The sequence below is a fragment of the Halichoerus grypus genome, chromosome 15, assembly GCF_964656455.1.
Source record: "Halichoerus grypus chromosome 15, mHalGry1.hap1.1, whole genome shotgun sequence".
NCBI classification, from domain to species: domain Eukaryota; kingdom Metazoa; phylum Chordata; class Mammalia; order Carnivora; family Phocidae; genus Halichoerus; species Halichoerus grypus.
Genome location: NC_135726.1, coordinates 48,771,581 through 48,794,878, shown reverse-complemented (window position 1 = coordinate 48,794,878; position 23,298 = coordinate 48,771,581). Strand labels below are relative to the sequence as shown.

At 54.3% G+C, this 23,298-nt stretch overlaps 2 protein-coding genes across 9 annotated transcripts; one reads left to right on the top strand and one right to left on the bottom strand.

Moving 5' to 3' along the window:
- Positions 1-57: 57 nt before the first annotated feature.
- Positions 58-9,256, top strand: EXOSC5 (exosome component 5). Its single transcript, XM_036094910.1, has 6 exons — positions 58-287; positions 5,134-5,247; positions 5,758-5,879; positions 7,013-7,153; positions 8,266-8,355; positions 9,074-9,256. The coding sequence occupies exons 1-6, from the start codon at positions 140-142 to the stop codon at positions 9,164-9,166; spliced, it is 708 nt and encodes a 235-aa protein (XP_035950803.1). The 5' UTR covers positions 58-139; the 3' UTR covers positions 9,167-9,256.
- A 1,746-nt stretch (positions 9,257-11,002) lies between these two features.
- Positions 11,003-23,230, bottom strand: TMEM91 (transmembrane protein 91). Of its 8 annotated transcripts, XM_036094911.2 has the most exons (6): positions 23,072-23,230; positions 18,442-18,658; positions 18,076-18,223; positions 14,393-14,622; positions 11,862-12,011; positions 11,003-11,314 (listed from the first exon to the last, which is right to left on the bottom strand). In XM_036094911.2, the coding sequence occupies exons 2-6, from the start codon at positions 18,556-18,558 to the stop codon at positions 11,156-11,158; spliced, it is 804 nt and encodes a 267-aa protein (XP_035950804.2). In that variant the 5' UTR covers positions 18,559-18,658; positions 23,072-23,230; the 3' UTR covers positions 11,003-11,155. The 8 variants fall into 8 exon arrangements, with proteins under 8 accessions (XP_035950804.2, XP_077919506.1, XP_035950807.2 ...); XM_078063380.1 differs by having other exon boundaries at positions 18,076-18,658; XM_036094914.2 differs by lacking the exon at positions 18,442-18,658 and having other exon boundaries at positions 18,076-18,369.
- Between the last annotated feature and the right edge of the window lie 68 nt (positions 23,231-23,298).

Below are 23,298 nucleotides of genomic sequence, written 5' to 3'. Positions count from 1 at the left end.
TTAGTAAACGCGGAGCCACGTGCGGGCGCGGGTCCTGGCGCCCCGGAGCGGCGCGTGCGCACTGGATACGCAGCCAGTACGCAAGCGCGCGCTCTAGGGCGGAAGCGAGAGTCCGCGGCTGCACGTGGGGTCTGGGGCGATGGAGGGGGCGATGCTGGCTGACGCCAAGATCCGCACTGAGTCCGGAACAGAGTCCGGCCCACGGGGCCCGGGCTGCAGCCTCCGGCACTTTGCGTGTGAACAGAACCTGCTCTCCCGGCCTGACGGCTCTGCCTCTTTCCTGCAAGGTAAGAACTTAAGCTAGGTAAGTACTGCGCGGGCCATGTTCGCCACGTTGTATTTGTTTTAGAAGGATGTTACAGTGTCCCTTGCAAAGGAGTGCCACAAGCTGATAAATGTCCCTCCTGGACTGTTGCAGTTCTTCCCGGGGGGATGCTACCGGCTGTGCCAGAATAACATCTCTCTCCTTCCCGCCTGCAAGGGAGACGGTATCGCCAATCCTGTCAAATACTCAGATGAGAGAGGGGCAGACCTCCTCATAAGACCAAATACTCCAGAACAGAGAAGCGCTCCCCACCAAAGTAAATGTCTCTCTTGACTAATTTCGTCTCCCGCCTCCCCCACGCACACGCAGGGTCCGTACACGCCAGGCTGAGGCGGACCTGTCCATACGCATAAATACCCTAGACTGGGGGCACCTGGCTGGCTCAGTCGTTAGGCGTCTGCCTTCCGTTCGGCTCGTGATCCCAGCATCCTGGGATCAAGCCCCACATCGGGCTCCCTGCTCCGCGGGAAGCCTGCTTCTCCCTCTCCCACTCCCCCTGCTTGTGTTCCCTCTCTTGCTGTGTCTCTCTGTCAAATAAATAAATAAAATTAAAAAAAATATATACCCTAGACTGGTAGATCACCACCACCGGCCTCATTACTCTTTGGACTGTGGCATGTCTTTTACCCAAGTAAATGCTTTTCAGATTGAGAGTGATGTCCCCCTTCTTCCCCACAGATGCGGTAAATATCCCTTTGACTGTGATATACATCTCTCCATATGAGTCTCTCTCAAGTTTGGGGCAGGTCTTCCCTATTGGGTAAATATCCCCTTGCCCTAGCCAAATGCATCTCAGACTAGACTCAACTCCCTGACCCAGGTAAACATTCCTCTCGAGATAGGCCTAAGGATCACCCCCGTAAATGCTTCAGTCTCCTCACTAGGGTCATTACCTTCTACCCAGGTGCAAAACCTGTTTTCATTCGTTCCTTCATTGAACACATACATATTTGTGCTAAGCACTGTTCTGGGCATTGGGAATACGTTGATAAAAAACATTTTAATTCCTGACCTAACAGTTTACATTCTAGTTGGGGAGACAGACCAAAGATAACTAAGTAAAATATATAGGGAAATGCTGTGGAGAAAAATATAGTAGGGAATGGGGAATAGGGTGTGCCAGAGAGGATTGCACTTTTTTTTTTTTTAAGATTTTATTTATTTTTGACAGAGAGTGTGTACCAGCAGGGGAAGCAGCAGACAGAGGGAGAGGGAGAAGCAGGCCTCCCACCGAGCAGGGAGCCTGATGGGGGCTCGATCCCAGGACCCTGGGATCGTGACCTGAGCTGAAGGCAGACGCTTAACCATCTGAGCCACCCAGGGGCCCCAAGGATTGCACTCTTAACAGGATGGTCAGGAAAGGCCTTGATGAGATGGTAACATTTGAATTAAGAGCTAAAGGTAAGGGAGCAAACCCTAAAGATACCAGGAGGAAAAGCATACTGAGGGTGGAGAAGGGGGGGCAAAGGCTCTGAGGCAAGGACGTGCCTGGTATGTTTGAGGAATAGTCTGCAGACGGTGTGGCTGGAGCAGTGAGGAGGCTGGAGAGAGCTAAGGAGGATGGCCTGTCATTTGAGGCCTAATGAATGAGCTGGGGGCCACGGCTCCCAAATTTTGCTCAGAGTGGTGACATGATCTGAATGTATTTTAACAGACTCTCTCTGGCTGTGGGGTTGACTGTAGAGGTTTGGGAGAGAAGGGGAGATGGTGGTGGCTCGGACCAGAGTGGAAGCAGTGGAGATGGTGAGATTCAGGGTGTATATTGACAGGAAGACTGAGGGCGCCTGGGTGGCTCAGTTGGTTAAGCGACTGCCTTCGGCTCAGGTCATGACCACAGGGTCCTGGGACCGAGCCCCACGTCGAGCTCCCTGCTCAGCGGGGAGCCTGCTTCTCCCTCTCCCTCTGCATGCCGCTCTGCCTACTTATGCTCTCTCTCTATCTCTCTTGTCAAATAAATAAATAAAATCTTAAAAAAAAAAAAAAAGAAAGAAAGTAAAACTGACAGAATCTGTAGGTGGTTCGGTGTTGGGGTGTGAAAAGGAGAGGGATAACAACCGAGGTGTTTTTCCCGAATCAGCTGTACTGGGAGAAGCTGAGGAGGTCAGTTTGGAACATTAAGTTTGCAGGGCCTGGTAGACATCACAGCGATCACATGGACAGGGCAGTAGGACATACAAGTCTGCAGTTCAGAGGAGAGACCGCATCTGGACATATAATTTGGAATCCTCTGGCTATAGGTGGTATTTCAAGCCACTGATTGGATGAAATCAAGAAAACGAGTGTAGATGGGAAAGAGAAGACATCACAGGACTCAACCCTGGGTCCTCTAACCTGTGAGGAGCTAGGAAAAGAGAGAAGAGCAGCCAGGAAGGTGGGAGGCAAACCAAGAGAGGGCACTGACCTGGGGCCCGGAGAAGTGTTTGAGATGTAAGGGCCCACCAGCTGCATCCATCCTCCAGACCTGTGACTGGACAGTCTGGACGTATGTCATCCATGACGCCGTCAAGAGCTGCTCCGGTTGGGGCACCTGGGTGGCTCAGTCGTTGGGCGTCTGCCTTCAGCTCAGGTCATGATCCCAGGATCCTGGGATCGAGCCCCGCATCGGGTTCCCTGCTCCGTGGGAAGCTTGCTTCTCCCTCTCCCACTCCCCCTGCTTGTGTTCCCTCTCTCGCTGTGTCTCTCTCTGTCAGATGAATAAAAAAAATGTAAAAAAAAAAAAAGCTGCTCCGGTGGAGTGGTGGGGTCGGTGTGGAAAAGAAAAAGCAAGTTAGAGACGTGTCTTTAGGAGCTTTGCTGTATGGGGATCAGATACATGGGGCAGGAGTTGAAGGTGGATGTGGGTCCAGAGAACAGAGAATTGTGGGAGCCACGTCCTTGAGAAGGTGACAGGGAGGGTCTCCCTAGGTTCATGGGGGCCACAGGCAGCTCGTCCAGACTCACAAGAATGAAGACCACCGTGTGGATCGCATTCTGTCCGTGTGGTTAAGTTCCCCTCTGAGGGCGGATTCTCCAGGAGCCAAGAGAATCCCTCAGTTCTGCAGCTCCTCCTCCCCAACCCAGGAAAGGTGCCCTGACCCCGGGGACCTTCCCAGGTCCTCCCCGAGGCTTAGCTCTTCTGCTCCATTCACGTGCCTGGAGTTTCTTCGACGTCAGAAATATTGAGGAGGGTGGCCCCTCCCGTGTTCTAAAACTCCCAAACCCCAGGACCCCATGCAGACCCTGGAGAGTATGTCCCACCCGCTTCTGGCCTCGGCGTCTCTTAACGGGGTTGTTAAAAAGGCGGAGTCCCAGAATCCCCCGCGCACCTGCCAGGGTTGGCCCCTCTGCACTTGCAAGCACCGCGAAGATTCTGTGTGCAGGCCGGTGTTTTGAAGCTGTGCTCCCGCTCTGTGTTGCCCACTGCAGATTGTGGGCCCAGCTGCACGCTGGAATGGCCCGTGGAGCTCGGATGCGCCCAGTGCCTGTGCCCCCCCCCCCCGCAGTTGAATCGGGATCTCTGGGGGAGGGGGCTGGGCATCAGGATCTTCTCAAGCTCCCCAGTGATTCCGGTGTGCAGCCGGGCTTGAGAAACCACAGCTGCGTTCCGTAGTGTTTTCCTGTTTTTGTTTTTCAATGGAATAGAGTAGGGGCGCCGGGCTGGCTCCGTCCAAGGAGCATGTAACTCTTGATTCCAGGGTGCTGAGTTCGAGCCCCACGTGGGGTGTGGAGGTCACTTAAAAATCTTAAAAGTAAATAAGGAAAAGTAAATTAACTGGAATAGGGTAGAAAGCATCAGAGTGTGTTGTGTCACAGCAGTGACAGTAAGCGTTGTGTTGTGAGGCCTTTGTTCTGTTTACACACACAGACATTTGCATGAGTGTGGAGCAGCGCCCATGAAATATATGTCTTATTGGAAGTTCTGGCGAGAAAAGTTTGGAAGCCACTGGTGTAGTCCAGTCTCTTCATTTTGCAGAGGATAAAACTGAGGCCCAGAGAAGTGAGCACAATCAGCCAAGGTTACAGAGCCAGCAGGAGGCAGACAGGACTGGAAGCCAGGCTTCTTCTCCCCCCCCCCTTTTTTTTTTTTTTAAAGATTTTATTTATTTATTTATTTGAGAGAGAGAATGAGAGAGAGAGAGAGAGAGAGCATGAGAGGGGGGAGGGTCAGAGGGAGAAGCAGACTCCCTGCTGAGCAGGGAGCCCGATGCGGGACTCGATCCCGGGACTCCAGGATCATGACCTGAGCCGAAGGCAGTCGCTTAACCAACTGAGCCACCCAGGCGCCCCATACCCCCCCTTTTTTTTTAAAGATTTCATTTATTTGACAGAGAAAGCACAAACGGGGGGAGCGGCAGGCAGAGGGAGAGGGAGAAGCAGGCTCCCCTTTCTCAGGGGTCCCAGCTCCTGCAGAGTTTGGGGACGTGAGCCTGAGGGAAGAGAGCTAGGTTGGAGGAAGCTTTGAAAGGAGCTGAGACCAACTGCAGTAAGGGGGAGGAAGGTTAGCTCTTGGGAAGAACTTCCTGTTCAAGTAAACAATAGCTAAAGTCAACAACTCCGCACGTGCCCCGCAGTGTCCGCAGTGTCTTATGATCGACACGATGGGCGAGGCGCCATTATCGTCCCCATTTCACAGATGAGGAAGCATAGGCAGAGACGTGAGTGAAGCAGATGCTCAGAGAATCACTGCCAGCAAATGGTGGGCTGGACTGGGGGTGACGGGGGTGGGGAGGCCTGGCTGCTGGCCTGGTCCCCACACTCTCAGGGCGCTGCGCTGCCCCCCCCCCCAGGAAAGCAAGATGTGCATGAGGCCTCCCCTGCTGTCTCCCCAGGGGATACATCGGTCCTGGCGGGCGTGTATGGGCCAGCCGAGGTGAAGGTCAGCAAAGAGATCTTCAACAAGGCCACCCTGGAGGTGATCCTGCGGCCGAAGATCGGGCTGCCTGGTAACTGGGCCCAGCAGGATCTCCAGCTTCTTCCTCACCGCTGTCCCCAGTGCCCCCTCCGCTCTCCCCCCCTCCCCAGCTCTTGGTGTCTCCTCCCCACCTTAGTCTGTCCTCCCTCACTCCTCTTTCCTGGCTCTATCCCTCCTCCTTTCCACTAACCTGGCGTTCCACTCATTTACATTCCATTCATTTACTCGCCCCCTCACTCCCGGGGCTGGGTACATGGGGATGGGAGTGGGCAGCAGCAGGGGACCAGGGAACTCTGGGGTTTTCCTCCTGCAAGAGGCTCCCTTGCTGGAGCCGGAGGGGGCAGGGGTGAGGTGGGTATCAGTCAGGCCCTGCCTCCTTCCCACTGGGGATCCTCTGTCATCCATGCAGGGTCCTGCGCCAACCCTGGCAGAGACAGCAGGCCCTTTCCAGAGGCCTTGGGTGGGGCATATGGAGGAAGGTGAGCCAGATGGAAGGGAAGAGGCTGACAACCCCACCCCACCCCACCCCTGATTTCCCCAGGCGTCGCGGAGAAGAGCCGGGAGCGGCTGATCAGGAACACGTGTGAAGCTGTGGTATTGGGAACGCTGCACCCCCGCACCTCCATCACTGTGGTGCTGCAGGTCGTCAGCGATGCTGGCTCTGTATCCTTTCCCCTGGGCCGCCGCCTCCAGGAAGTCCCTCAGAAGCTCCCTGATGGCCTCCCTTGCTCGGTTAGCCAGAAGGCCTCCAGACACTTGATAGACACCCGCTTGTTGAAGAACAGAATAGCAGACACAGCTTGAGGACTTACTGAGTGCCTGACACATATTAACTCACTTAATTCTCACAGCATAACAAATAGGTGCCACTTTTATAATCCCCGTGTTCCAAATGGGGAAACTAAGGCACAGCAAGGTCAGTTCCTATGTAGTGATTGGCAGAGCCAGGATTTGAGCCCAAGCCATCTGCTCCCAGAGCCCAAGGCCCCTGGCAGATGGGCGTTCTTGTGTCTTCATGTTTGAGGTGAGGAAGCAGGCCCCGAGAGGGAAAGTTGCTTGCCCAGGGTCACACAGCTGGAAGGCAGCAGAGACAGAACTCACGCCCAGGCCTGACTGCCTGCAAAGCCTGTGCTGTTGACCTCCACTCTGCCCTGGCGCAATGCTAGGGGAGTCCTGAGCAGGCTGAGCAGTGGGGTCAGCAGCTTGGCCTAGAAAGATCCCTGTGGTTCGGTGAGAGGTTGGGGCTGAGGACCAGAAATGGGCGTTTCTAGAGGGGCTTCACAGAGCAGGAAACTGAAGCCCAGAAGGGAGGTGGAGTGGAGGGGCAGTGGCAGAGCTGGGACTGACTGACCCTAGAGCTGGACCCTTAGCCGCTGTGATGGGGCTGGGGGCAGAGACTAGAAGAAACTGAGGCAGGGCCGGCTGTCTGGCTCCAGGCCCGGGCTCGCTCCTCCCTCTGTCACCTGGTGGTGGCTGCCTCCACATGTGATTATGGGAGGTTCCTCCCCTCCCCGCCCTCAGTTTCCCTGAAAGTGCTTGGCACGCGCTTCAGGACAAATCTGTCGAGTATCGACCCCCCTGATTGAGGCTCAGAGAGAATAAGTCACTTGCTCAAGCTCACACAGCTGAGAGGTGGCAAAGGCGGGTCAGGAACCCAAGGCTGCTTGATTCCAGAACCACCTAGAAGCACTGTGCCCTCCCGCCTCCCCGTGATCAGTTAGGGAAGTCTGGCCACAAGCGCTGGCGGGCCATCCCTGTGGTGGGAGCGCTTCTTAACCCCGCCCTGTGGCACCCAGCTCCTGGCCTGTTGCCTGAACGCCGCCTGCATGGCGTTGGTGGACGCAGGGGTGCCCATGCGGGCCCTCTTCTGTGGGGTCACCTGTGCTCTGAACTCTGACGGCACCCTCGTGCTGGATCCCACAGCCAAGCAAGAAAAGGTAGGTTGAAGGCCGGGCTGGTGAACGGCTGTGAGCAGACACTGCTCCTCGCGGCCTCGCTTCCCCAGAGCACTTGGCTCCTATCACGTCGGTCCCAGCTGGCAAGCTCTGGTCTGTTCTTCCGGGCAGGTGCTAGAACCCCGGCTCAGACCCACTTAAGTTAAAAGGGAACGTATGGACCTTCGCTATGAAACTCAGAAGAGAGGTCCAGCTAGACCCAGGGTCTCAAATACCATAAGGATTTCCTCGTCTGGCTTCTCAGCCTCTGCTGTCTTATGCACATTGGTTCCACTCGGTTCCATTCTCTAGCCAGCATCTTGCCCGAGCCTGTGATCAGCCCCTAGAGCTCCATGCTTTCCTCACCAGCTCAAGTTCACAGCACCCAGGGCTCTGGTTATTCCGAGATACTCACCCCGTCCTGTGATGGGCGCATCCCGTCAGGAAAGCCGAACCCACCTGAGGTATTTCAGACCAGATAGGGAATTTACTGCAGGAAATGGGTCATGATCGTGTTGGAAGAGCCAAAGGAGCAAACAGGAGGGAGGGCGATACCCAGAGACTAACAGCCCGTAGGGAGCTCCCAGTCTGCGCTGTTGGGAGTCACAGGTGGGTCTGGACACACATGAGGCGTCCTGGCTTGGCCCTGGAGCCCCCCACCCCCCCAGCCTCCACGACACAGCCCCTGCTTCTGTCAGTGACGGCGGGATGTGGCCCTCCGTCCTTCAGCCTCACCCCCAGATTACCGGGGGCACCTAACTGGCCGGGGAGTCTGGGAAACAGTTTGCCAGCTTCCAGCCCTGGTGGGACAGAGCCGGGAAGGGGAGCGAGGGACTGAGAGGTACGAGCTGATGACTGGCCGTGCGGCCGCCCCTACAGGCGGGAATACTGTGTCCGGAAGCCCCTGTTGGGACCATGTGGGTGGCATCGGGGCATGGGAAGCACTTCCACAGAAGGAAAGGCCAAGAGCATTGCCCAGGGAAGCAGGGGCGGTGCGTAGACAAAACACCTACACTTGGGAGTGCGGGCTGGGGGAAGGGCAGGTCCCCTCTTTGGGACTAGCTGAGACTCTGCCCGAGGGGAGAGTCCAGGTGTCCTTCCTACCTCATCCCTAGGAGGCCCGGGCCGTCCTGACCTTTGCGCTCGACAGCGTGGAACGGAAGCTGCTGATGTCCACCACCAAGGGGCTCTACTCCGATGCTGAGGTACCGGTGTGGAGATGGGGTGAGGGCCAGATCCCTCCTGGATGTGAGGTCTTGTTGGGACCCTGCGAGGTTGAAGGAGAGCCCCTTCCTTACGTTCCTTCTGTATGTAAAAGGCATTTTCAAACGTAGTAGGCACAGAAACCCTTGTGGGAATTTTAAAGGGAAGCCCCAGTCACGAGAGCAGAGGAGGAGAGAGCTCGGGTTGGGATCGGGACGTGAGGCCCCTCCAGCTCAGAGCAGTGCGCTCCCAGAATCCCAGTGCTCTGGTCTCCGAGAGCACTTCCGACCCGTTCCTCCTATGAGCCTAGGAATATGTGGTGCTCAGGAGCTGGGGTCCTAGATTCCACGGCTTCCAAGGTGATCTGGCATCACAGGGCCTGTGGCTCAGAAATTCTAGATCTCCAGTTGGAGATGGGCCAGGTTCATGAGGCCTCTTCCAGGGGTCAGGATGCCTGATCCCACCTGTCCACGCTCCTGGAGCTGCCGGAATCAGACCCCCGAAGCCCTCCCCTTTTTCTCTGTTCCCTATCTAAGAAAGAGCCCACCAAGTGGGGAAGAAAGAAAGGCCTTTGAAATACTCCCCTGGCCACCTGCCTTACTTCAGGGGAGGCAGGAGGCCTGGGAGCCCCAGGAACCAGCCGGGGTCGGGGCAGGCTGTGGGGTCAGCCAGGCGGGAGCAGGGAGGCCCCAGCACCACCAGCTCTCTCTCCGCCTCCAGCTCCAGCAGTGCCTGGCCGCGGCCCAGGCTGCCTCGCAACACGTCTTCCGCTTCTACCGGGAATCGCTGCAGAGGCGTTACTCCAAGAGCTGAGACAAGCCGGGGCAGGGCGCCCCTCCCGCGGCCGCCGCCGCCCCCCACTACCTCCGCGGAAAATAAACCAGCAGCTGGCCTCGCCTCTCAGTCCCTGTGCACCCGGATGAGCTTGTGGGCCTGGGGGCACGGACCCACCCTGCCCCCCCCCCGAAAGCCTTTCCGACTGGGAAACCCCCCCCTTCCCCACCCGCCAGTCTGACCGATACCTGTGGGGCACCGGGGGTAAAGGATGACCCCCCCCCCCAGGTCCCAGGTTCAAGGAGCAGCAGGGTGAGGGGCAAAGAAAATCAGTGTTTGTCAGGTGGTGGTAAATGTTATGAAGAAAGCAAAGAGCAAAGAGGGGGTTTGGGGAGGGCGAATTTAATAACGTTAGTGAGGAACATCTGCGGGGGGTGGGGTGGGGGGTGCATCCGAGGGAAGCCCGGGAGGAGGCCTCCGGGAGGTGGGGCACCAGCAAGGCTTCCGTGTGGCTCTGGTGGTGGCTGGAGCAGAGCGAGATGGGTCGGGGAGGGAACGGGCACGGTGGGGAGGCCCTGTGGGTCTTAGCATCCCGGTCTTAGCCTGAAGAAACAGGCTCAGCAGCCAGTGAGCTGCCAGATGTCACCAGCTAGTCCGAGTCCAGCCCCAGAGCCTGTCACTGCTCAGAAAGGCTGGGGAGACACCAGCACGGTCCTGACTGCAGTTCCCCATCTGTAACCGGAAGTGACTGAGGCCCATGTTGCTCATGGCGTGGTAGCACCCCCCCCTAGGGTGTATGGAAATATGGGGGGGTGCTTAGTTGCCATTTGACCGCTCGGTCCCTCGCCCCCGTATTTAGCGGGCAGGAGCTAAGAACATGAGAGCATCCCTCGAGGAGTAACCGTCCCACAGCTGGGCCACATGGTCGCCAGATTCTGTGGGGCAGTGACATTTGGGGGTTTGCAGTGAAAATTATATGTCTGGCGGGCCCTCTGCTGCGTGCTTCACATGCTTGAACTAGTTCACACAGTTCCCACAATTGCCCCCTTGGAGCCTGTGTCATTTTCGTCCCCAGTAACCGAGAAGGAGAAGCATCAAAGTCTTTAGCTTGAAATTCTGTGCCGTGAGACAGGAGAACTCCAAACAGGAAAGTGTTTTCTTCTAGTAAGATCCACTGGAATGGCATTAAACAGAGAACTAAACCACCTGTCATACCATTACTTGGTCATCTCTCAGGCCCGCTCAGTGAGCACGACTGTGCCTCTGGGGAGCACTCGGGGGTCCGTCTGCCGGGGGGAGGGGGGGCTAGTGCCCTAGTGCCTTAAGGTTCCAGCCCTCCTGGTCTCTGGCCATGTCATTCCCATGGGGTGCCTCAGCTCCTGGGGCCATCTTTCTCCCCCAGAAGCCTGCACAGAATGAGGCCAACGGGAAAGGAGGGCCAAGAGATGGAGAGACCAGACGGTTCATTTCATTTGAGCCCCCAAGTCCAGTTTCTGCCATTTGCTGTGGGAAGAGCTCAGAGGGATACTGCCCTCTACAGGTGTGACCCATTCGGTCCTCCCCAGAGCTCCCAGGGGTGGAGAAAGTCCCATTTTGCAGAAGGGAAAATGTGAGGCTCAAAAAGAAGTCACTTGGGCCAAGGTGGCACAGCTAAGGAGAAGGAAGCCCTTGGAACCCGGCTCTCCCTAATTCTCTACAGACCACGGTGCTTCGAGGAGAACATTCTGCAATCGGGAACCCTCTGCCCCTCGGATTCCCCCTTCTCCAGCTCCAAGGTCTCTGGGGACAGCCTGTCGTCACCCTGGCCTGGTCTCAGTGCCCCGAGCTCCCTCCTTCCTCCCCCCGCCCCCCAACACGCGTACACACACACACAGGTTTGGCTGCAAGAGTGGAGTTTAATCTCACGCTGTGGCGGCCAAGAAGGAGGGGCCTGCGGCTGCCGCCGCCTCATCCACCCGGATTCTCCACGTTGCCCGCCGACGCGCCGGGGTCCCGGCCCCTGATTCACAGTGGGGGCCGCAGGGGCAACTAGGGCGGCTCTCGGGAGGCCAGGTAGGCGGCCAGGGTCACCAGGGCGGCCGCATATGTGCACACGCCCAGCCCGACGGCGAGGACCCCCAGCAGGAAGGCGCGGCGGGAGGCAGCCCCTGCCCCCTGGACGTCCCCCTTGGCCCAAGCCTTGTTGGTCTGTGGAGGCGTTGGGCAGGGTGACTCAGGCATCCCCTCATCCCACCCCGCTGCCCGCAGCCCCAGACCCTTCCCCTGCGCCCGCCCACACCGCCACACCCACGGGCTCATTCATAGATTCCAAAACCAGGGAGCAGCTACTGCGGGTCAGGCACAGCTGGGCACAGGGGAGCCCGGGGTGGCCAGTGAGAACAGACCTCTATTACTCGGTGCCACCGTTCTAACTCATTTGAGCTTCACAGTGACCCAGACGGAGGAATTATTCCCATTTCACAGTTGAGGACAAGGAGGCACAGGGAGGTTGAAGTGGCTTGCCCCAAAAATCGTAATGGGGTGTGTCAGACCTAGGATTTGAGCTCAGGTTCCTAACCACCGCTCTGGGCTTTCACTCTGAGACACTCGTTTTACCTTTCCATGTTTCTATGCCGATCCTTCTCTCCACCTTTGTTCCCCCTCCCCCGCCCCCCACGCATAGCACCTCTGTTTTGTTCTGAATGCACCTTTTCTCTTCTATCCAGCCCCCTCCCGGCCCTACCCACAGACTGACCTTCTGGGCCAGGCAGAAGGCAGCGATGCCCACGGGCCAGAAACAGCATAACATGGAAAAGACAGCCAAGCCGAGGTGGTCGTGGGGTAGGAGCGGGGAGAGAAGGCTGCCCCCGTCCCAGTCCGAGTCGCTGTCACTGGATGATGCATCCTGTGGGTAGGAAAGGGCCTGAGTGGGCTTCTCTGCCCACCTTCCCTGCCCCACTGCTCTGCTCCCCGTAGCCCCCAAAGACCAATACCAGGGCCTTCCCCAGAAACACCAAAAAGAGGAAAATGATCCAGGAAGTAGGCTCTTAACTCTCTCCAGCCTGGATCCCCTTGAGGGGAAGCTGGGTAACCTCTCTCCAAAGAAGAACCCCCATCCACAGCCAAAGCTTTATGTTCAATGTCAAAGACTTCACAAGGTCCCACCATGGATACCACAATTTCAGAGTTAAAACTGGAGGCAGAGGGGCGCCTGGGTGGCTCAGTCGGTTAAGCGGCTGCCTTGGGCTCAGGTCATGATCCCAGGGTCCTGGGATCGAGCCCCACGTCGGGCTCCCTGCTCAGTGGAGAGTCCGCTTCTCCCTCTCCCTCTGCCTGCCTCTCTGCCTACTTGTGCTCCCTCTCTATCTCTCTGTCAAATAAATAAATAAAATCTTAAAAAAAAAAACAAAAAACTGGAGGCAGACACCAATGGGGACAGGAACCAGCAAAAAGTTGGAGATAGACAGCTCTGGTGGCCTAAGTTACTAGGACAAAACTGCCAGCTGAAAACTATAAATTCTAGATTAAAAAAAGTTTGCTTTTTTTAAATCTTGCATTAAATAGCTCACATGATTTTAAGCAATTCTTGTAAGGCCAAAACTGCAATTAAAATCCAAGTTAGGGGGCGCCTGGGTGGCTCAGCCATTAAGCATCTGCCTTTGGCTCAGGTCAGGATCCCACAGTCCTGGGATCGAGCCCTGCTCAGCGGGAAGCCTGCTTCTCCCTCTCCCATTCCCCCTGCTTGTGTTCCCTCTCTCGCTGTGTCTCTCTCTGTCAAATAAATAAAATCTTTGGGGAAAAAAAAAAATCCAAGTTAGCAGAGAGGGCAAACAAACAGAGAAGGCCTCTTTTGGCCCTGCAGCCAATTGTCAATCCCAGAAAAATAACCTCTCAATCCAACCGTGAACTAGATGAAAAGTGATCTCTAACCACCGTGGCGCCCCCAGGCAGCTAGCTGGCAGAAGCAGACCAACTCCTCTCTGGAGAAAGGTACGTACCTTCAGTCTAGGCCTCAAAATAATTTTTCCTAAAGATAGTTTTTGAACCGTGATGACCAGCATACAGTCCAAAGATAACCAGGCACACAAGAAACCCTAAATAGCAGAAATAATAAGGCCCTCCCTCAAAATCTTCAAAGAATGGAATTACCAGACACATAACGAGACGTCAAAGTGACCCCAACCGCCTCACTGTGGCAGACGGTGTTTCCAAAAACGGCCACAACCAGCTCTCATCCCACATGCTCTTCTTATAGTGTGACTGATACTCTTCCCACCAAGGGGTGAGGTCTGTGTCCCCTCTCCTTGGGTCTGGGCAGGCTGTGACTCACTCATAATTGGTAGAATGTGGTGGAAAGGATGCCGCATGACTTCCAAGCATAAGTCAGAAAAGGTGAGGCAGTTTCTGCCTTGCAGAAGCACTCGGGCTGGGGGCTGGGGGCACAGGAGGACGTGGACCATGCTGAAGCCGCCATGTTGTGAGGAGGCCCAAACCAGCCCACAAGGGGAGCCTCAGGCAGAAGCCCCAAGACTACATTAAGAGATACCCACCCAGCGCCCAGCTCCTTCAGCCCCCGACCGTTTCAGCTCCAGCCACTGGCTGACCGCAACCTCATGGAAGACCCTGAGGCAGAACCACCAACCCAGGCCCTCCCAAATTCCTGACCCGTGGAAACCATGAGCCATAATGATTGTTGCTGTTTTAAGCAACTGAGTTTCGGGGTGATTTCTTATGCAGGAATAGTAACTGGAAAACCATGTGTTAAGATAATAAAAGACGAGCGGGGAGTCTGGCCGGCTCAGTCGGTAGAGTGTGCAACTCTTGATCTCGGGGTCGTGAGTTCGAGCCCCAAGCTGGGTGTAGAGATTACTCAAAATCTTTTTAAAAAATAAATCAATAAGTAGAAGACAAGCTTCACAGTATATACAAGGAATAAGAAATTGTACAAATTAACACATTAATTTGAAAGAAAGAGACCAGGACTGAGAGAGAGAGAGATGGAAAGACAGAGAACAGGGGAGTCAGAAATCAGAGGGAAGACAGAGAGCCAAAGGTACGGGAAGAAAGATGAGGGACAAATCTGGAGAGAAAAAGGTGAAACCAGGGGAGGCATAAAAGAGGCAAAACCACAACTGGACATCTAGGAAGTCCCCACACAGTTGGGAAGTGAGACTCCAGGCTGAAGGCAGATACCCCAGCCTCCGACCTACCCGGGGTTGGCCACAGCCCAGTTCGTTCGCCTCCAAGCCCCCTCCCCCAGCTCCCACTAAGGCCTGCCGTTCCTACCTCCAGGTCAGGGGGCCCTGGCTCCCCAAGACCAGCGCTCACAGAGGGAAGAGGCAGTGGTAGGAACTGCCAACCCCCCAGGGACTCTGTCTCTCGAAAGGGAGGCCCCAGCTGGGGTTCCCCAGGCTTCTGGATGGGGGGCCCACAGCCCACGCCCGCCAGCAGAGGCTGTTGGAGCTCTCGAAGACTGGGGCTGTCCATGGTTGGGGAGAGGCTCCCGGAGGGGTTTTCTGGAGGTAGAGGAAAGAAAAAAGACAAGTTGAAAAAGTCTCACCATCTTTCCCCTGACTCCTGACTCTGGAGAGATTCCTGGCAGAGACTAGTTAATTCATTGACCCTCAGACTCCTTTGACAGAGACTGAAACTGAGGCCCACAGAATAAAAGCTGGGCCAAGTGGCGAAGAGAATTCGCGGGGTCTAGATATTCAGTTCTGGGATTCTGTCTCCTCGGGCAAAAACCACATACCTGTTGCGCACTTATTCCAAACCATGCTTTGCACACTTACTTGCCCCATGAACCACACATCCCCTGTGCCTACAAGTCTGCACCCTGAATACCCAAGTCCCCTGCTACACACTCAACCAGGCAAGCCCAACCCCCACCTCCAGGCACTCATCTCCCAAAGGGCTCCTTGCATACTTGCCCTGAACAACATCAGCTCCCATTAAATACCCCTCTGGAGCCGCCAACCTTCTTACACACTCCTCCCAAATGACCCCTTGCACACTCCTAATCCCCCCAGCATCAGATCCCCTATTTGCACACATAAGCACAGGTTTTCCACGCAAGCACCCCATCACTTACTTCCCTTGCGCACCTGCCCCAAACACCCGGTCCACGCATCCTTCCCCTACCCCACCCACATCCACGGCGCTACACAATCGCCTGCGCACCCACCAGCTCCCCTGCGCTCCTCTTTTACCAGAATCCACCTCTGCACCATTCCCCCATAACAGCCCCAACCTACCACACTCATACACACTCAACCACCAGGAATATTGCCACCCCACGATCCCCCCCGGGGCCTCCCAAGCCTCCCGCCCTCATTCCAAACCTGGCTGGAGCCGATTTCCTCACCAAGGGTTCGCCTCCCCATCCCCAACACTAGGACCCGGCGGAGGGGCCGTGCCGCCCACCTGTGCCCCTCACTCACCGCCCACGGCCATATGTCGGGACCTCCTGGGCCCCTGCACCGACACCCGCCCCGACCCTGCGCCCCGCAGGTGGCACGGAACTCAGGGAGGCCCGCGCTCCCCGGGACCCCGGGCCTGGGGGGCGCGGGGTCTGCGCGTTGCGCTGGGCTCCCCTCTCGGCGCCCCAGGCCCGCAGCGCGCGGGGGCGGGGATGGGGGCGGGGCTGCGGGCGGCCGGCTCCGCCCTCCGCCGCGGCCGGGGAGGGGGCCTTGAAGGCCGACGTCAGCGCCCAGCGCTGAAACCCTGCCAACGCAGGTGTGCGGGAGCCAGCGCGGGTGGGGAGGGACTCCGAGGACGGCGGACCCTGCCACCCCGCCCCCGCCCCGAGCCCAGGCCCAAGCGCTGCGGGGAGGAGGAGGGGGCGCCCCCGATTCTCCAGGGCCTTCCTGGCTCGGCCCCGCCTCCACCCCGCCACTCTCCTTGCCCAGTACTAATAACAGCCACGGCGGCTAAGTGGGTGCAATGCTCTTGGGGCTGTGCATGGGCACGCACACCCTGATTCTTGAGCGCGGCCGAAGAGGCACCGTCAGGTACTGTCCTGTGGACGCAGAAGGAAACGGGCGCAGAGAGGCTGGGGGCTTGCGGGGCGCACGCCGCCGGCTCACTGAGCGCCGACTAAGGCCGGACCCCTGGCCGGTGCCTGAGACGCTTTAGGCACCATCGCATTGATTCTTCTCGGCAGCTCTCTTTCTGTCTCTGTTTTACAGATAAAGAAACTGAGGTTCCGAGGCGTGTGCTCTCTTGGCCGAGGATGGGCCTGGATGAAGAAAAAAAAATTCAAAACCAGACTGCAGCTAAGACCTACAGATTGCACCCCGGGGCTGTATTCGTAGCTGGCGGGGGGGGGGGGGGCGGAGGGGGGCGCGGGGGGGCGTCCAGGGAAAGGAGGCCGAGGAGGGAGTGGGCCGGGAAAGGGGTGATGTGCTGGTTATCAGGTGGGACAAGGGGCTGTCATGCCTCAGTGTTTGGACCCACACAGGCCCGACTGGCCTTCCAGGCTCTTCAAGGCACTTGCTGTGTGACCTCTGGATGATGGCATCACCTCTCTGACTCCTAACTCTTTCATTTGTGAAATGGGCGACACACTCCCTGCCTCGGGGATGTAGGTGTAGATCACATACACAAAGCACTCACATCAGGTGTGATAACGATTGTCCCACATTTCCCCAAAGCCTGGCAAATGCAGGCACTCTGAATATATTTGATGATGTTGAGGGATATCATTATGCAGTACTGGCTCTGTCAGTCTGAATAAGGGACCCTCCTCACCCCTCCCTCACGGAGCCCACTCGGCTTACACCGCCTTCTCCTTCCCAGAGGCCCTCCATCTCAGCCAACCCAGTCAGCCAAACTGGAGGATTCCCCTCCCGACGTGGGGCTGGCCAGAGTTCCCTCGCTCGAGGGCTCCAGGGCTCCAGGGCTCCGTGCCAAGAGTCCAGACGCTGGAGTTGGCACGGGCCCCACTCCGGGGGAGAGCAGATGGTGTCTGCAAGTGCACTTGGCTCAGCCAAAGTTTCTGACAGACGACAGGCGGGGAGACCCACCGGAGGCTAGATGAGACGGACCTGGAGCGGGGTTGTTTTATCTGGAAGAGATAACTTGTCACTAGCTCCTTAACCAGGCTCTGGTTGTTTTTTCATACAGCTTATCACTACGAAACATAGTCTATATTTCTGTTGTTTGTAGTCTGAATCCTCCCCCCATCAGTATCAGCTTCAGGAGGGCTGGGATTTGATCTGATCGCTTTTGTTCACTGCTGTGCCTCAGGGCCTGGAACAGTGCCTGGCACAAAGTAGCCCTTCAATACATATTTGTAGGAAATGGGGGCGGGGGACATGAATCCCCACCGGCCTCGGTTTTCCACCAAATCTTGGAGCACTTTCTACTATCGCTCGGCATATCCGATGACCCAGAAATTCCATTCCAACCAGATGTGAATATATGTCCACCACAAGGCAAATCTCCATCTGATGGATGGGTAAATAAGTTGTAGCATCTTCCTACCAAGAAAACTATACAGCAAAGAAAAGGAAAGATCTACAGCCACGTGCAACAGTGTGGGTGAGTTTCACCATCGCAATGCTGAGCACAAGACGGAAGACACAAAACAGTGTGTACGGTGTGATTTCATTTATATAAAATTCAAAACCAGGCAAAAGTAATCCATGTTGGTAGAAGTCCAGTTAGTCGTTACCCTCGGGGGCACTCTGAGGAAAGGTCATGTTCTTCTCTTGAGCTGACCTCTGATTATCAGGTGTGGTTAGTTTCTGAAATTTAATCCAGCTGTTCACTTATGATTTATGCACTTTTCTGGACATAGATTACACTTCAAAACAGTTTTTTTTTAAAGTGAGTTGGATCTCTGCAGACTGACCTGGGTCACTTTTTAAGATGTATCACTGAGGGAAAAAAGCAAGATATAAAACACTACGTACCGTCGCTATGGAAAACAGTATGGCAGTTCCTCCAAAAATTAAAAATAGAATTACCATATAACCCAGCAGTTCTACTTCTGGGTAGGTACCCTGAAGAGCTGAAAGCAGGGTCTCGAAGAGACATCTGTAGAGCCATGTTCAGAGCAGTGTTATTCACCAGAGCCACGAGATGGAAGCAACCCCAGGGTCCATCGACAGATGACTGGATGAAGAAAATGGGGTACCTATTATCCAGCCTTAAAAAAAGAGGAAGAAAATTCCGGGGCGCCTGGCTGGCTCAGTCAGTAAAGCGTGCGACTCTTGATCTCAGGGTTGTGAGTTCAAGCCCCATGTTGGGTGTGGAGCCTACTTAAAAAAAACGATAAAATAAATAAAACAAAAAGGGAGAAAATTCGGACGTGCGTGACAAGATGGACTAACCGTGAGGACATTATAAAAGGACAGCTGCTCAACCATTCCACCTCTGTGAGGCACCCAGATAGTCGTATTAATAGAGACAGAAAGCAAAGAGGCGGGGCGCCTGGATGGCTCAGTCATTAAGCGTCTGCCTTCGGCTCAGGTCATGATCCCAGGGTCCTGGGATCGAGCCCTGCATCCGGCTCCCTGCTGTGTTCCCTCTCTCGCTGTCTCTCTCTCTCTGTCAAAATAAATAAATAAAATCTTAAAAAAAAAAAAAAAAGAAAGAAAGCAGAGTGGTGGTTGCCAGGGCCTGGAAAGATTGGGGGATGGGGGGTGTTGTTGGTTTTTGTTTGTAGTTCGTTTGTTTGTTTATTTAATATATTTTTAAGTAAGCCCAATGTGGGGCTCCAAGTCATGACGCTGAGATCCAGAGTCGCAAGCTCCACTGACTGAGACAGCCAGGCACCCCTGTTTGTTTTTAGTTTTTTTTTAGTTTTTTAGTTTTTTTGGCTTTTTTAAGTATAGTTGGCACACAGTGTTACGTTAGTTTCAGGTATAAACATAGTGACCCAACTTCACTATGCCTTATGCTATGCTGACCACAGGTGTAGCTACCATCTGTCACCCCACGGCACCATGACAATATCATTGACCATACGCCCTATTCTGCATGTTCCATCCCCGATTCATTCATTCCACAACTGAAAGCCTCCTTCTCTCACTTCCCTTCACGCAGCTCACCCATCCCCCAAGCCCCTTCCCTCTGGCAACCATCAGAAAGCATCATCTTGGGACGTTTTTATTTTTATTACTTATTTATTGATTTATTTTAGAAAGGGGGGGGAGAGAGACCAGGGGTGGGGGGGTGGGAGGGGCAGAGGGAGAGGGAGAGAGAAAATCTTAAGCAGGCTCCACGCCTAATGTGGAGCCCAGTGCAGGGCTCCATCTCATGACCCTGAGATCATGACCTGAGTTGAAACCAAGAGTTGGATGCTTAACTGACTGAGCCATCCGGGTACCCCAGGGACGTTGTTCCTTCGTGGGCACAGAGATTCAATTTTGCAAGATGAAAAGAGTTGTAGAGATTGGTTACACATTTATGTGAATGGACTTAATGCCACAGATCTGTACACCTAAAAATGGCTAAAATGGTTAACTTTTATGTTATGTATCTTTTACCACAGTTCGTTTAAAATTTAAAAATAAAAAGTAAAAAATAACTAAATATTCAGTTTGCAGGGCGCCTGGGTGGCTCAGTCATTAAGCGTCTGCCCTCGGCTGGGGTCATGATCCCAGGTGGGATCAAGCCCCGCATCGGGCTCCCTGCTCTGCGGGAAGCCTGCTTCTCCCTCTCCCACTCCCCCTGCTTGTGTTCCCTCTCTCACGGTGTCTCCCTCTCTCAAAGAAATAAGTAAAATCTTTAAAAAAAATTAAATAATAGCAAACATTTATCACACCTAAATCTAGGTACCGTCCTAGATTTATTACATATTTGTATTAGTTATCTATTGCCCCATAACAAATCATTCCCCAAAACCTAGTGGCTTAAAACAAACATTTATCATCTGACATAGTTTCTGCTGGTCAGGGATCTGGCAGTGGCTTAGCTGGGTGGTTTTTTTTTTTTTAAGATTTTATTTATTTATTTGACAGAGAGAGAGAGAGTGAGCACAAACAGGGGAAGCGGCAGACAGACAGAGAGGGAGAAGCAGAATCCATGCTGAGCAGGGAGCCCGATGCGGGACCCAATCCCAGGACCCTGGGATCATGACCTGAGCTGAAGGCAGATGCTTAACGACTGAGCCACCCAGGCGCCCAAGCTGGGTGGCTCTAACTCCAGGTGTCCCATGCCGGCCAGGGCCGCAGTCATCTGAAGATCTGACTGGTGTTGGAAGATCTGCTTCCAACATGGATTGCTGGCATTGTGGGCAGGAGGCTCCAGTTTGTCCCCATCCGGGTCTCTCCATTGGCTGCTTCTCTGCTGTCACAACCTGGTGGCTGACCTCCCTCCCAGGGAGCCACCCAAGAGAAAGAGCAAGGAGGAAGCTTCAATGCCTTTTATGACCTAGTCTTGGAAGTCGCATACTGTGCCATACTGTATTGGCCAGAAGCAAGTTTTAAGTGCAGCCCATAATCCAGGGGGAAAGGAATTAGCTTCCACGTATCGAAAGAAGGCATATCAGGGCGCCTGGCTGGCTCAGTCAGAAGAGCATGAGAGTCTTGCCCCACATTGGGTGTAGATATTACTTAAAGAAATAAAAACTAAAATAATAATAATAATAAAAGAAAAAGAAAGAAAGAAAAGAAAGAAAAAAAGAAGAAGAAAGCAAGCATATCAAAGAATCTGTGGACAGGGGCGCTGGCTGGCTCAGTCAGAAGTGCATGTCACTCTTGATCTCCAGGTCATGAGTTTGAGCCCCACATTGGGACATTGCGCTTTCTTAAAAAAAGAAAAAAGAAAAAATCTGTAGGCATAGTTTAAAACAGCTTCATACATTAAGTCATCCAGTCCTGACGATAGTCCAACAAGTTGGGTCCCATCATTCATCCTCACGTTACAGAAAAGAAAACCATGGTACAGAGAGGCTATAGGTCACACAGAAGGGGCAGAGCGAGACTTAAATCCAGGTAGTTGACCTGGGAACCATTTTCGTAATCACTAAAATCAACCAGTAGGGAGAAAACCAATTAAAGAGAAGATATTTAAGAAGGAGCACTGGGGAGCCTGGGTGGCAAGTTGGTTAAGCCTCCGACTCTTGGGTCCGACTCATGACTCGGGTCATGACCTCAGGGTCCTCCAATAGAGCCCTGCCTCTGGTTCCTTGCTCAGCGTGGAGTAGGCTTGGGATTCTCTCTCTCCCTCTGCCCCTCCCCCCACCCATGCTGTCTCTCTCTAAAATAAATAAATCTTTACAACGAAATGAAGGAGCACTGACAGGACTTGACTGGTTGGATGTGGGAAGTGATGGAGTCTTGGATCACACCCAGGCACAACCTCCATATTCCTTTGAATACTGAAAGACATGCATTCGAGGAAGGAAGTACAGCAGAGATGTTAAGAACAGAAGGTTTAGGGGCACCTGGGTGGCTCAGTCAGTTAAGCGTCTGCCTTTGGCTCAGGTCATGATCGGTTTAGGGGCACCTGGGTGGCTCAGTCAGTTAAGCGTCTGCCTTTGGCTCAGGTCATGATCCCAAGATTCTGGGATCAAGTCCCTCGTCGGGCTCCTTGCTCAGCGGGGAGCCTGCTTCTCCCTCTCCCTCGCCCTCCGGCTCCCCCTGCTTGTGAGCTCTCTGAGAAATGAATAAATAAAATCTTTAAAAAAAAAAAAAGTACATAAGGTTTAGTGACAGAGTTAGATAGAAATATAGTCAATTTGGCTTAAGGCAAATGATGTTGCCCTAATTTCATCTTTTTTTTTTTTTTAACGATTTTACTTATTTATTTGACAGAGACACAGGGAGAGAGGGAACACAAGCAGGGGGAGTGGGAGAGGGAGAAGCAGGCCTCCCGCGGAGCAGGGAGCCCGATGTGGCGCTCGATCCCAGGACCCCTGGATCACGATCTGAGCAGAAGGCAGATGCAGAAGGCAGACTGAGCCACCCAGGCGCCCTTATTTCTTCATCTTAAATAAAGCTGATAATATTAACTACCCTGTGGGATGTCTGAGGATTAAACAAAATCATGCGTGTAAAACGTTCAGTTTACAGGGTCTGGCACAGAAAAAACACTCGCTAAATGGTAGCTTTCAAATATATCTCTTAGTGAAATTATTTTATTGAATTATTTTATTTACGTAAATACCATCCTATTAAAATGTTGCCCCCTCCCTGTAATTTTGAAGATTTTATTTCTTCGTTTGACAGAGAGAGAGAGAGAGAGAAAATGAGTGGGGGAGGAGGGGCAGAGGCAGAGGGAGAAGCAGCCTCCCCGCTGAGCAGGGAGCCCCATGCGGGGCTGGATCCCAGGACCCGGGGATCATGACCTGAGCCCAAGGCGGACGCTTAGCTGACTGAGCCCCCCAGCCACTCTCCCTCCCTGTAATTTTGAGGTGGTGACTCTAACTTGTGTAGTCCCATTTTGCTAAAAAGTACGAAAATGAGTTTCCTTTGGACTCGTGGTCTGGGCTGGAGGAATTCGGACTAGGGTTCAAGTGGATTTAGAGGGTGGAGAAGCCACACTGCTCAGGAAATCAGAATGTGTCAGCGCCTCTGACTCAGTCACTCTACTTGCACCCATTACACGGATGAGTTAACTGAGACCTGGAGTCGTGCAGGGTCACATGACAAGTTACTGGCAGAGTCCAGCCTTCAAGAACCAGATTTTCCGCAGATAAAGAGGGGCCTCAGTTCCTCATTTCTCAACCCCTTCCCCACGCTCCCCCTCCTTGCTCAGAATCAGTACTAATAGTGAACTCGGCCGTGTTCAGGAGAAGGAAGTGACATTTATCATTACTCGAGGAGCCACGGGAAACTCTAAAAAAGGAAGGAAAACCCCCTCCCAAACCTGAGTCTCTCTGAAGGAGGAAGGATTTTTTTTTTTTCATGGTAAGACATGGGGATGCACGCAATGACCACAGGGAGCCTCCCCCTTGGTCCCGGCTCAAATCTCTGATTTGTGGTCCCGGCTGGGAGAGAGTTTCGGGAGGCTTACAGCGTCGAGGGCTTCCATTACTTAGGAAGGAAGGTATCCCGCAGAAGTCGTTGGCGAGCAAGCTTCTTCAGCCACACTCAAGATGGCAGCCGCCGGACCACGCCCCAAATGGCGGAACCACGAGTCGTGTTTGGAGACGCTTTTCCCAAAATGGAGAGAGAGGGGAGAGAAAACGTCCATCACATCTTAGCCCCGCCCCCCCGACTGCTAGGGCCAATTAGCGGCCC